The following is a 13,397-nucleotide window of genomic DNA, read 5'->3' as shown; positions in this document are numbered from 1 at the left end:
AGGAGTAGGAGACCTAAATTTCGTCTGGTCCCAGGAGTTCAGCTAGATAGTCATCAAACCACTCTGAACACCTACGAACTCAATAGGAGATCGAAGAAAAGAACAGAAGCAAATCTCTGAACAGAAAAGCGACCACTTTCTGGAAGGTAGGACGTGCAGAGAAGTGAATCTGAGACGATATGCGGGAAGACAGAGCGCAGGGGGAGGAAGCCTCCGACAGCCGCTCCCGGCAGGTGATAGAGCAGCGGAGCACAAAATCGGAACTTTTAGAAGTCTGCTCCGCTGAGGGACATCGCTCCAGAGGCAAAGCGGGGGGTAGAACCCTCACTGGGACAGTGCGGTCTCAGGACCCTTGGGATCACAGAAAGACCAGGGGTGCCTGAGTGTGACAGAGATCCCAGGTATCGGAGCGGGGAAGCTGGCTGCAGAGACGGAGCCGAGGAGTGGGCTCTCAGCTCGGGGTTGCCATAAACCGTGATCCACGGCACAGTCAGGCCACTGCTCTTCCAGCAGGGACCCAACAAGCAGCAGATCTGGGGAGACTCCCCTTCCTCCCCCGGGAGGAGGGGCGCGGGAGCGCACCACAGGGATCTGTGGGGTTTGGAGACTCCAAACGGGGTCCTGTGCCAGAGATAGAAACACTCGGTCACAGGCCGGGTGAGCACGGAGTGCGGCGGGAGACTGGGGAGATGGGAGTGATTGACTGCTTTTCTCTGGGGGTGCACTGAGGAGTGGGGCCCCGAGTTCTCGGCTCCTCCGGGAGGGAGACTGGGAGGCTGCCATTTTCACTCTCATCCTCCAAAGCTGTACAGAAAGCTTGCAGGGAACAAAAGCTCCCGAGAGCAAACTAGAGCAGATTACCTAGCCCAGACCCGGCAAGGGCTGGGCAGTTCCGCCTGGGGCAAAGACATTTGAGAATCACTGCAACAGGCCACTCCCCCAGAAGATCAGCAAGAACAGCCAGCCAAGACCAAATTTACCGATCAATGAGAATGGCAGAATGCCAGCACTAGAGGAATACAGCACATAGAATTCATGGCTTTTTTCCCATGATTCTTTAGTCTTTCAAAGTTACTTTAATTTTCTTTTTTTTTCATTATTTTTTTTCTTTTTCCCTTTTTCAACAAACATCTTATCAATCCCTTTTTTTAAACCTTTTTTATTTTTCATTTTTAGAGTCATATTCTAACCCTTCCCGTAGTTAACCTTATTTTTTGTATATATATAAGTTGTTCTCTCTTTAAAATTTTGGGATACAGTTTCTTCTAACAGACCAAAATATACCCTAAATCTCTAGTGTATGGCTTTGTTCTAGACTCCTGCCTGATCACATTCTCTCCTTTTTTTGTTTAATTTCTCTTCTTTCTTTTTTCAACCAACTTCTTATCTTTTCAAATACTTTTACAGAATCTTTTATAATTTTCATCTTTACAATCAGAATTCCATCCCTTCATCATATTTACCCTTATTTTTGTACATACATAAGTTTTCTTTCTTTAAAATTTTGGGAGGCAGTTTCTTCTAACAGACCAAAATACGCCCAAAATCTAGTGAGTGGCACTGATCTATTCACCAGCCTCATCTTATTTGATCATATCTTTTTTTTTTTTTCTTTTCTTTCTCAAATACACAGCCTAACCCTACACCTAAAGGAGGTGGAGAAAGAACAGCAAATAAAGCCAAAACCCAGCAGGAGAAGAGAAGTAATAAAGATCAGAGCAGAAATCAATGAAATAGAAACCAAAAGAACAGTAGAACAGATCAACGAAACTAGGAGCTGGTTCTTTGAAAGAATTAAGAAGATTGATAAACCCCTGGCTAGACTTACCAAAAAAAAAAAGAGTAAGGACCCAAATAAATAAAATCATGAACGAAAGGGGAGAGATCACAACCAACACCAAAGAAATACAAACAATTATAAGAACATATTATGAGCAACTATATACCAGCAAATTAGATAACCTGGAAGAAATGGATGCATTCCTAGAGATGTATCAACTACGAAAACTGAACCAGGAAGAAACAGAAAACCTGAACAGACCGATAACCACTAAGGAAATTGAAGCAGTCATCAAAAATCTCCCAACAAACAGGAGCCCAAGGCCAGATGGCTTCCCAGAGGAATTCTACCAAACATTTCAAGAAGAATTAATACCTATTCTTCTGAAATTGTTCCAAGAAATAGAAATGGAAGAAAAACTTCCAAACCCTTTCTATGAGGCCAGCATTACCTTGATCCCAAAATCAGACAAAGACCCCATCAAAAAAGGAGAACTACAGACCAATATCCCTGATGAACATGGATGCAAAAATTCTCACCAAAATCCTAGCCAATAGGATCCAACAGTACATTAAAAGGACATTCACCATGACCAAGTGGGATTTATTCCTGGGCTGCAAGGTTGGTTCAACATCCGCAAATCAATCAATGTGATACAATACTTTAATTAAAAAAAAAAGAACAAGAACTATATGATCCTCTCAATAGATGCAGAATACAGCATCCTTTCTTGATTAAAACTCTTCAGAGTATAGGAATAGAGGGTACATACCTCAATATCATAAAAGCCATGTATGAAAAACCCACAGCGAATATCATTCTCAATGGGGAAAAACTGAGAGCTTTTCCCCTAAGGTCAGGAACATGGCAGGGATGTCCACTATCACCACAGCTGTTCAACATAGTATTAGAAGTCCTAGCCACAGCAATCAGACAACAAAAAGAAATAAAAGGCATCCAAATTGGCAAAGAAGAAGTCAAACTCTCACTCTTTGCAGATGATATGATACTTTGTGTGGAAAACCCAAAAGACTCCACCCCAAAACTGCTAGAACTCATATAGGAATTCAGTCAAGTGGCAGGATATAAAATCAATGCACAGAAATCAGTGGCATTCCTATACAACAACAACAAGACAGAAGAAAGAGAAATTAAGGAGTCAATCCCATTTACAATTGCACCCAAAACCGTGAGATACCTAGGAATAAACCTAACCAAAGAGGCAAAGGATCTGTACTCAGAAAACTATAAAATACTCATGAAAGAAATTGGGGAAGACACGAAGAAATGGAAAAACGTTCCATGTTCATGGATTGGAAGAACAAATATTGTGAAGATGTCAATGCTACCTAGAGCAATCTACACATTTAATGCAATCCCTATCAAAATACTTTTTTCAAAGAAATGGTACAAATAATCCTAAAATTTGTATGGAACCAGAAAAGACCCTGAACAGGCAGAGGAATGTTGAAAATGAAAAGCAAAGCTGGTGGCATCACAATTCCGGACTTCAAGCTCTATTACAAAGCTGTCATCATCAAGACAGTATGGTACTGGCACAGAAACAGACACATAGATCAATGGAACAGAATAGAGAGCCCAGAAATGGACCCTCAACTCTATGGTCAACTAATCTTCGATAAAGCAGGAAAGAATGTCCAATGGAAAAAAGACAGTCTCTTCAACAGTGTTGGGAAAATTGGACAGCCACATGCAGAAGAGTGAAACTGGACCATTTTCTTACACCACACACAAAAACAGACTCAAAATGGATGAAAGACCTAAATGTGAGACAGGAATCCACCAAAATCCTAGAGGAGAAACAGGCAGCAACCTCTTCGAGAGCCACAGCAACTTTTTCCTAGAAACATCGCCAAAGGCAAGGGAAGCAAGGGCAAAAATGAACTATTGGGACTTCATCAAGATAAAAAGCTTTTGCACAGCAAAGGAAACAGTCAACAAAACCAAAAGACAACCGACAGAATGGGAGAAGATATTTGCAAATGACATATCAGATAAAGGGCTAGTATCCGAAATCTATGAAGAACTTATCAAACTCAACACCCAAAGAACAAATAATCCAATCAAGAAATGGGCAGAAGACATGAACAGACATTTTTCCAAAGAAGACATCCAGATAGCCAACAGACACACGAAAAAGTGCTCAACATCACCATCAGGAAATCCAAATCAAAACCTCAATGAGATACTACCTCACACCAGTCAGAGTGGCTAAAATTAAGAAGTCAGGAAATGAGAGATGTTGGCGAGGATGTGGAGAAAGGGAAACCCTCCTACACTGTTGGTGGGAATGCAAGCTGGTGCAGCCACGCTGGAAAACAGTATGGAGGGTCCTCAAAAAGTTGAAACTAGAGCTATCCTACGACCCAGCAACTGCACTACTGGGTATTTACCCCAAAGATACAAATGTAGGGATCCGAAGGGGTACGTGCAGCACCCCAATGTTTATAGCAGCAATGTCCACAACAGCCAAACTATGGAAAGAGCCAAGATGTCCATCAACAGATGAATGGATAAAGAAAATGTGGTATATATACACAATGGAATATTATGCAGCCATCATAAAAACGAAATCTTGCCTTTTGCAATGACGTCGATGGAACTAGAGGGTATTATGCTAAGCTAAATAAGTCAATCAATCAGAGAAAGACATGTATCATATGATTTCACTGATATGAGGAATTCTTAATCTCAGGGAAACAAACTGAGGGTTGCTGGAGTGGTGGGGGGTGGGAGGGATGTGGTGGCTGGGTGATAGACATTGGGGAGGGTATGTGCTATGGTGGGCGCTGTGAATTGTGTTAAGACTGTTGAATCACAGATCTGTGCCTCTGAAACAAATAAATACATTATATGTTAAAAGAAAAAAGAAAAAAAAGAAGGCAGTAGGAAGGTAAAAATGAAGGGGGAGAATCGGAGCGGGAGATGAACTATGAGAGACTATGGACTCTGAGAAACAAACTGAGGGTTCTAGCGGGGAGAGGGGTGGGAGGATGGGTTATTCTGGTGATCGGTATTAAAGAGGGCATGTATTGAATGGAGCACTGGGTGTTATATGCAAACAATGAATCATGGAACACTACATCAAAAATTAATGATGTATGGTGATTAACATAATAAAATAAAATTTAAAAAATGATCAAAATGGTAAATTTTATTTTATGTGTATTTTAGGAAAATAAAGAAATTGAAATAAAAATTAAGATGATAATACTAAAGAGGTCTACAGATTCCATATAATGTCCACCGAAAATCTCAACTGACTTTTTGCATAAGGAGACAAGCTTATCCTAAAATTCATACTGAAATGCAAAGGACCTTAACAGCCAAAGCAATCCTGGAAAAGAAAAACAAACTTGGAGAACTCACACTTCCCCAATTTCAAAACTTACTAGCACTATGATAATCAATGCTCCTGGCCTAAGGGGAGAGACACAACACAGATCAATGGAATAGAATACAGAATCCCAGAAACAGACTCACATAAAGATGTCCAGTGGATTTTGACAAAAATGCAAAAGCAATTCAATAGAGGAAAAGTAATCTTGTTAACAAGTGATTCTAGACACCCACAGGCCCCCCCCGCCAAAAAAAAGGAAAAGAAAAAGAAAAAAAAAAAGACCTTCGATCTAAGCCTCACATCTTACCTAAAAATTAACTCAGAATGGATCATGGACTTAAACAAAAAACTGTAAGGCTTTTAGGGGAAGGAAAAAAACAAGATAAAATCTTTGGGATCTAGGCCTAGAAAAAGAATACTAGATTTGACACTGAAAATATGATCCATAAAAGGAAAAACTGATAAATTGGGCTTTATCAAAATTTAAACTTTTGCTCAATGCAACACCCTACTCAAAGGATGAAGACAAGCTTTAGACTGACAGAAAATATTTGCACACCATATATCTGACAAAGAACTAGTATTTAGAATATATCAAGAACCCTCAAAAACTCAATAGTTAAAAAAAAAAAAGATTTAAAATGTGTAAAAAACGGGGTGCCTGTCTGGCTCAGTCAATAGAGCATGCAACTCTTGATCTCAGGGTTGTGAATTCAAGCCCCACCTTGGGCATGGAGACTACTTAAAAAATATAAGTAAAATAAAATGTGTAAAAAACATCAAGAGACTTTTCATCAAATATATAAAGATGGCAAATAAATACATGAAAAGATGGTAAGCATCATCACTATTAGGGAAATGTAAATTAAAACCCCAAAGATGTACCATTACACACCTATCAAAATGGCATAAACAAAAGTCATGACACCAAATGCTGGTAAAGATGTAAAGAAACCAGATTCTAAATACACTGCCAATACAAATGTGAAATGGTACAGTCTCTGTGAAAAGTTTGGCAGTTTCTTATAAAACTAAAGTTGTAACTACCATATAACCCAACAATAACACTCCTGACCAATTATCCTAAAGAACTGAAGACTATGTTCACACAAAAGCTGTACACGAATATTTACAGCAACTCTATTCATACTAACTTAGATGTCCTTCAACGACGGAATGTTTAAACTGTGGTACAAACATACCATGAAATGCTACTTAGCAATAAGAACAAATAATTTATATATGCAACAACTGCATGAATCCCAAGGGAATTATGCTGATTTTAAAAAGTCAACCCCAAAAGGTTACACATATGATTCCATGTGTATATAGCATTTTTTAAATATTAAAGAAATGGAGAACAGATTAGTTGTTCCTAGTGCCTATGGAGGGAGTAGGGGCAGGAAGGAACTAGGTATCAGGGCATAATAATGGGTCCTTGTGATGATGGTAGTGTTCTGTACCTTGACTGTATCCAATGTCATATAGTTGGGCTGTGTCACTGTACCACAGTTTTGCAAGATCTTAGCATTAGGAACTGGGTATAGGGTCTACAAGATGTCTCTATATTATTTCTTATAATTCCATCATGGGAATCTATAATTATCTCTAATAAAAAGTTTAATTTTAAGTAATAATGCTATAAAGTATACTTATTGACATGGAAAAGATGTTTATGATATACTGTTAATTTTAAAAGCAGGTTTCAGAACAATATATACAATATAATATAATTTTGGTGTATGTTGTATGTATGATTGTGACTACAGAAGACATCCTAAATGCTCAGATGTACCTATCACTGGATGAATGGGATTTTAGGTGATTTCAATTTTTTTCATACGCTTGTTTGTATTCTTATTTCTCAATAATATACATGCATGACTTTTCTAATGTGAAAGTGAGGTTACTCTTATTAATTTTTTAAATGTACTTTCTATGAAACATTGACTTAAAAGCAATACTTTGAACATATTGGTTATGCAATAATTGACAGTTAAGTTCTATCTGTCTGAAGGGAAAAAATAATACAGGATCTATGGAAGACAAATTAATTTAGAAAGAAATTATTATTTTAATAACTTACATAATAGGCTGTGCTGGCTGGTGGGTGACAGGAGCACTAACATAAGCTGTAGGCTGTACACCCATCATTCCTGAACCATCTTAAAAGAAAACAAACACATTTATTTCAGAGTACACATTTATTAACACTTTATTCCTAAAGAAAAAGTCACATACTGAATGTTACCTAAGGGAAAAATTTCATATTTCCTTCTCAGGAGTTAGCAAAAAACATTGCAAGAAATCACAAAACAGACATTTCTTAAAGCTAAATAAAAAACAAGTAACTATGAAATACAGCTGAGTTTTAAAATAGGGCATTTTAAGCCAATAAATATGAGTATTTGAATTAAGTAAAGCTGTGGTTTCTCAACTTATTTATTTTTGCTTACAAAAAAAATTATTTTCCTGCCTGAACCACTAGGAAAAAATGTTTCGCCTATAGATAACTTACAATAAGCAAGACTGGGATCCAAAGTATTCCTGGCCCCATAAAAATAGTATGCATCATCATAAGGAGTCCGATAGTTAGAAGCTAAAGGTGGTAGTAGGGGAGGAGGAGGCAGAGGTGCAATCCTGTATCAAAGGAAAATTGGAAAAATTTTCTATTTCATTGCAATATTTTAAAATCAAGACATAATTTTTTTGCACAATTTTACTGAAAATCTAATTGCTACTTTAGAAAAGGCCACCATCTTGCTTTGATCTGTCATCAAAAATTAGGATTCAAAAAGTAAAATGTGCTACCAAATTTCAGAATTTAAGTTATAACACTTATATAAGACAAAAACTTTGAATAATAATTAATTTCTAATTAGTCAGTATATGCCAGTATTGAACAAACATGGTCCCTGTCCCCCACAAATAATACAGAAATAAACAGGCAATTACAACATAGCATGTAAGTGAAACAATACAAATAGATACATGGTGCTGTAGAAATTTGGAACAGGGACATTTAAATCACATAGGGGAAAGGAGGAAAGAAGAAGTAAGGCTTTCTAGAAAAGACAATGCTTCAGCCATGTTGCTGGAGTCACAAAGAGAAGGATAGTGCAGGAAGAAAAGGCAAAGAGGTATAAATGGGATTATAAACGGTTCCATTTGACTGGGGGGAAAGAGTGTATTTTTTTAACTCTAAAATAATTTATTGTTCTTTCAAAGGAAGTCAACCATAATGTGAAAGAGAGGCCACTTATATATCAACAGTAAAGTCTGGACATAATGTTTTGTCTTTCATAAAGTTCTAACTTTCAAAAACCTCTACTTCAGCACTTCATTGCTGATTAGGAAATACCTCTCTATCTGCACCAAGGCAATATTTTCCAATAGTAAAAATGGAAAAGGCAAATTCCTTTAAATGACCAGAAAGAGAAAAGGGGGCATCCTAGAGTGTCTTCCCTTTTGAGTGTATCTTAACAGGTTATCCCTTGTTGAATACTTCAAAATAATTTCGAAGAGCTGAGAAGGCATTCAGGTTCTCTCCCATCATTGATATTTTTCACACTTACTGGTCACTTAGTGTGTCTACTAACCTTACTATCCACACTGCATAGATACATCAACAAAGCAGTTGAGAAACTGCTATGAAAGGGAACTGTCAATATCATTGTATCTTAAATTTGTATAGACATTTACATAGAATTTGATCTTCACGACAACTCTGTTTAGTGTAGGTAAGGAAAAAAGACTACTATTTCACTTGTACAAATGAGAAAACTGAAGTTTAATAAAGGTGTAGTATTCCCGAAATGCAGACAGTGGAGCCAACCATTTTAATCCCTAAACCAACGTGGAGACCATCATACCATGCTCTGTAATTTTGATCCCACCTAGTGTTTTGAGTCAGGAAATCATCAGTAGAAACAAACAAAACACCTAATAAACACAGTACACACAGTGCTACAATTTGTTAGTAGTAAATAAAAAATAAGGCCAAGTCCTACTGAAAGAAAGTACAGCACAGAAAATATCGATGTTAAATAAGAAAACCACCTAATTAAACACACTCCTATGATTAATACATTAATAATAAGCAAAAAAGAAGCTCAGATCCTACTAAGGGAAGAAAGCGCAGCCCAGAAAAATATCAATGTTAACAAGAGAATTTTCTTTATGTATAGTCTAGTACAACATGATGCCTTTTACCTATAAAAATCAAATCCTTACCCTAATACCTAAGTTATAGGTTTTATAATCTCAACACTTTTTATTTCAGGTATGTGAGTTGCATAGCCTGTAAGTAATCACAGAGAAAGAGTTGAAGGAAACAGAAGTTAAAATAAAGTAATATATACAAAAGAACCACATGAGAAATTTTTTTCTGCTTAAACTGAAAGAAGTAATCAGTGTTTGCCAAGTGGAAATTACAAAATTGAAGAAAATGTATAGTTTTTATATGTTAAAAGTTTTTAATAATAGATATTCCAAAATGTAACCTAAAACTAAATACTAAATGTAGTTAGTTATGCATTCTAAAACTATTACAGCATCTTTAAACAATAAAAGAACGTTATAAGGATTTCCCTTGTTTTTATAAGAGAAAAGACCAACAACACAAACAAATTTCAAGAGAAATTCTTTCATAGAAGCTGTTAATCATACAAAAATCTCTGAAGGACAACTTTATTTGCTTCAGCAAATCCTTCTAAACATGAAATATAATGATACCTTACCTAATTCCCAAACACAAAACATTTTAAACAAGCACCTGGGAGGCACCATTTCACCAAGGGTGCAGCTGGGTCCACTGTGCAAATCTTCATTTTGAGATGGGATGGAGTGAACTGATGGGATGGGTGGGGCAGATGGGGCAGATAAAGGAGGGAGAGGTGTCTGGAAAGCTACTCTGGGTCTTTCAGGTGGTATCGTCTCTTCAAAATGTCTTGGTGCCACACTAAACTGCTTTAGTCTATCAGGCTAAAATAAAGAAAAAAAAATGTTTGTTACATGTAATCATAAATTTAAAGGTAGAAATTTAAAGGTGGAAGGGACCTCAAAAGACTCTCTACCCCAGACTACAAACAAGCACTTAAGTTAGTCACAGAATAAAAGAATTTTATAGCTATAAAAGACTTTGAGGATCTAATCCTTATTTTACAAATGGGGTAAATGAGGCTCCCTGAAAGTACATAAATGACCTAAGGTCTCACCATTAATAAATAATCAAACAAAAACTAGAGCCAGATATTAATTCCAAATACAAAACTCTATTATACTATAACACTGTGCTAGTTCTCTATCCAACTGCCATTTCTGACATCAAGTATTCTCTAGAATGGTCAGCAAATGTTTCCTGTAAAGAGCCAGATAGTAAATATATCAGGCTTTGCAGAGCATGCAGTTCCTTCAGCACTACTCAACTCAACCACAGCACTAAAGTAGCCCAAAACAATATGTAAATAATGAGTGAGGATATGCTGCAATAGAACTTTATTTACAAAAATAGGCCATAGGCTATAGTTCCTAACCCCTGTTTTAGAACATCATTTATGTATTCTTTTCTAAAATTTGACATCAAAAGTAAACCCAAAAGTAATGGTCTATTATAGTTAATGTTTTTATTTATTTATTCTCATAAACCAACTTGACACTCTAAAGGTTGTTTCATTCAAATATAAATAAGAATGTCCATCAAATACTAATGTAATTATAAATTAAATGTTTAACATACTACCATATTACATTAAAAAGTTCAAGATTTATTTAAAAGAAAGTTTTTGACTGTGAAAACTATTTCAAAGGTATTCACTGATAGAGGAAAATACATTTAGCTTTGGAATTATCCTTTCTTCCCCACCATGTTTAATTCCTTAGGAATGATTTCTCAGATTAATCTAATAGTTTTATTCTATGAGCAGTCAAAAAGCAAATTAGGAGTGATATTAGTACAGTATTAAACTTCTTTAAATGGACAACCCAAGGATATATACTCAGCATTGGTAAAAGTGTATTAAAAGTTGCCTATAGTTGAATAATTTTAAGTTGCTCTATTCTTTTCAAGAATGAACTTTTTAATGAAATTAAAGCTTCTTAGTCATCAAAGACAAAAACTTCCCTTAGCAAATAAATTCAACATATCCCACTACAGAAAAAGCATATTTTGACAAGAACAATAAATTATTACCTCCTCCTTACTAACTGCAATGATGTGAGTAATTCATTCCACTTAATGAGAATTGCAAAATTAAAAACAAGATTATGTCTCTAGTTTTATAGTAAATAAAAATTACTAAAATGCTTAAACATTAGACTCAAAGATTTCAGCTTCTTTAGAAATCATTCTAATATAAGAAGAGTGGTAAGATAAACTCAAGAAAAATACTAACATCTATTGTAAATTAAACTGAGATAACTTTCTCTTGGATAGTGCATGTGAACAAAGTAGAAAGAACTAATTTAAAACAAACTAAAAAAAATGATGCACATATGAAAAAGGAAAAATTATCTTAGAGGAATAAACAAGAGTTAGAACTTATGTTTTATGAGAACTGAACTTATTAATACTCAAATTGGTCTACCATTATATTTCCCCCAATACCTTCTATCACCACCTGCCACCACCATTGAAGCTTATTTAAATGAAAGAGTAAACATTAAAAGATGCCAGAAACACTTACCGATTTCTCAGGGTCTCGGACTCCAGAAGCTGCAACACTGAGTTCCATATCTTTTTCTCTGAACAAAATTAAAATTCTGTGTATTAAACAGTTATAGTAAACACTATCAAAATCATAATCATTACTAAAACAAACTTAAACACAGAGTCCATGTAATAACATCTTCAAGTACAAGTAATTCCTTTAACTGACAAAAAAGCCTTAAATAATTCTAAAAACTAAATTTTTGATTTGGTGCAAAGTAAACTAGATTTCACATGTAAATTGACTTACAGTAAGTCTTAAAACCAGTACCTGGAGGACTTCAAAGCCTCAGTAATTCACACAGAATAAATTACAGAAGTAAAGCAAAATCTTTACCTTGTGAAACAAAAATGTTTAGGGTACATGTATGTTTTGTTGGAAAAGGAAGGGTAAAAAAATTAAAAATTAATACCATATTTTTTAAGTTTATTTAAACAGAGTGTTGTTGTTTTTTTAAAATTTTATTATGTTATGTTAGTCACCATACAATACATCATTGGTTTTTGATGTGGTGATCCACGATCCACTGTTTTCGTATAACACCCAGTGCTCCATGCAGTACGTGCCCTCCTTAATACCCATCACCCGGCTAACCAATCCCCCCTCCCCCCTCCCCTCTAAAACCCTGTTTGTTTCTCAGAGTCCATAGTCTCTCATGGTTCATCTCTCCCTCCAACTCCCCCCACCCATTTTTCCCTTCCTTCTCCTAATGTCCTCCATGTTATTCCTTATGTTCCACAAATAAGTGAAACCATATGATAATTGACTTTCTCTGCTTGACTTATTGCACTTAGCATAATCTCCTCCAGTCCCATCCATGTTGATGTAAAAGTTGGGTATTCATCTTTTCTGATGGCTGAGTAATATTCCATTGTATATATGGACCACATCTTCTTTATCCATTCATCTGTTGAAGGGCATCTCGGCTCTTTCCAGTTTGGCTATTGCAGACATTGCTGCTATGAACATCGGGGTGCATGTGGCCCTTCTTTTCACTACATCTGTGTCTTTGGGGTAAATACCCAGGAGTGCAATTGCTGGGTCATAGGGTAGCTCTATTTTTAAATTTTTGAGGAACCTCCACACTGTTTTCCAAAGTGGCTGTACCAACTTGCATTCCCACCAACAGTGTAAGAGGGTTCCCCTTTCTCCACAACCTCTCCAACATCTGTTGTTTCTTTCCCTGTCCATTTTGGCCATTCTAACTGGTGTAAGGTGGTATCTCAGTGTGGTTTTGATTTGGATTTCCCTGATGGCTAATGATGATGAACATTTTTTCATGTGTCTGTTAGCCATTTGTATGTCTTCTTCAGAGAAGTGTCTTTTCATATCTTCTGCCCACTTTTTGACTTGAGTATTTGTTTTTTGGGTGTTGAGTTTGAGAAGTTCTTTATAGATCTTGGATACCAGCCCTTTATCTGTAGTGTCATTTGCAAATACCTTCTCCCATTCTGTGGGTTGCCTCTTTGTTTTGTTGACTGTTTCCTTTGCTGTGCAGAAGCTTTTTATCTTGATGAAGTCCCAAAAGTTCATTTTTGCTTTTGTTTCA

General features: G+C 36.3%; 1 protein-coding gene across 9 annotated transcripts in view; it reads right to left on the bottom strand.

Moving 5' to 3' along the window:
- The window catches only part of CSPP1 (centrosome and spindle pole associated protein 1), a 170,897-nt gene that overhangs the window by 81,170 nt on the left and 76,330 nt on the right, over positions 1-13,397 (bottom strand). For 6 of the 9 annotated variants that reach the window (XM_032421731.1, XM_032421733.1, XM_032421732.1 and 3 more), the window contains 4 exons: positions 11,825-11,882; positions 9,916-10,124; positions 7,660-7,781; positions 7,228-7,306 (listed from right to left, as the gene is read on the bottom strand). In XM_032421731.1, the coding sequence (XP_032277622.1) occupies positions 7,228-7,306; positions 7,660-7,781; positions 9,916-10,124; positions 11,825-11,882 (468 nt within the window). The remainder of the gene's footprint in view (positions 1-7,227; positions 7,307-7,659; positions 7,782-9,915; positions 10,125-11,824; positions 11,883-13,397) is intronic. The other 3 variants (XM_032421740.1, XM_032421736.1, XM_032421735.1) reach the window with 2 other exon arrangements.

This window comes from Phoca vitulina, unplaced genomic scaffold, assembly GCF_004348235.1.
Source record: "Phoca vitulina isolate PV1807 unplaced genomic scaffold, GSC_HSeal_1.0 scaffold25, whole genome shotgun sequence".
Taxonomy (NCBI): Eukaryota; Metazoa; Chordata; class Mammalia; order Carnivora; family Phocidae; genus Phoca; species Phoca vitulina.
Note: the sequence above shows the minus strand (reverse complement) of the source record. Positions and strands in the feature narration are given on the sequence as shown.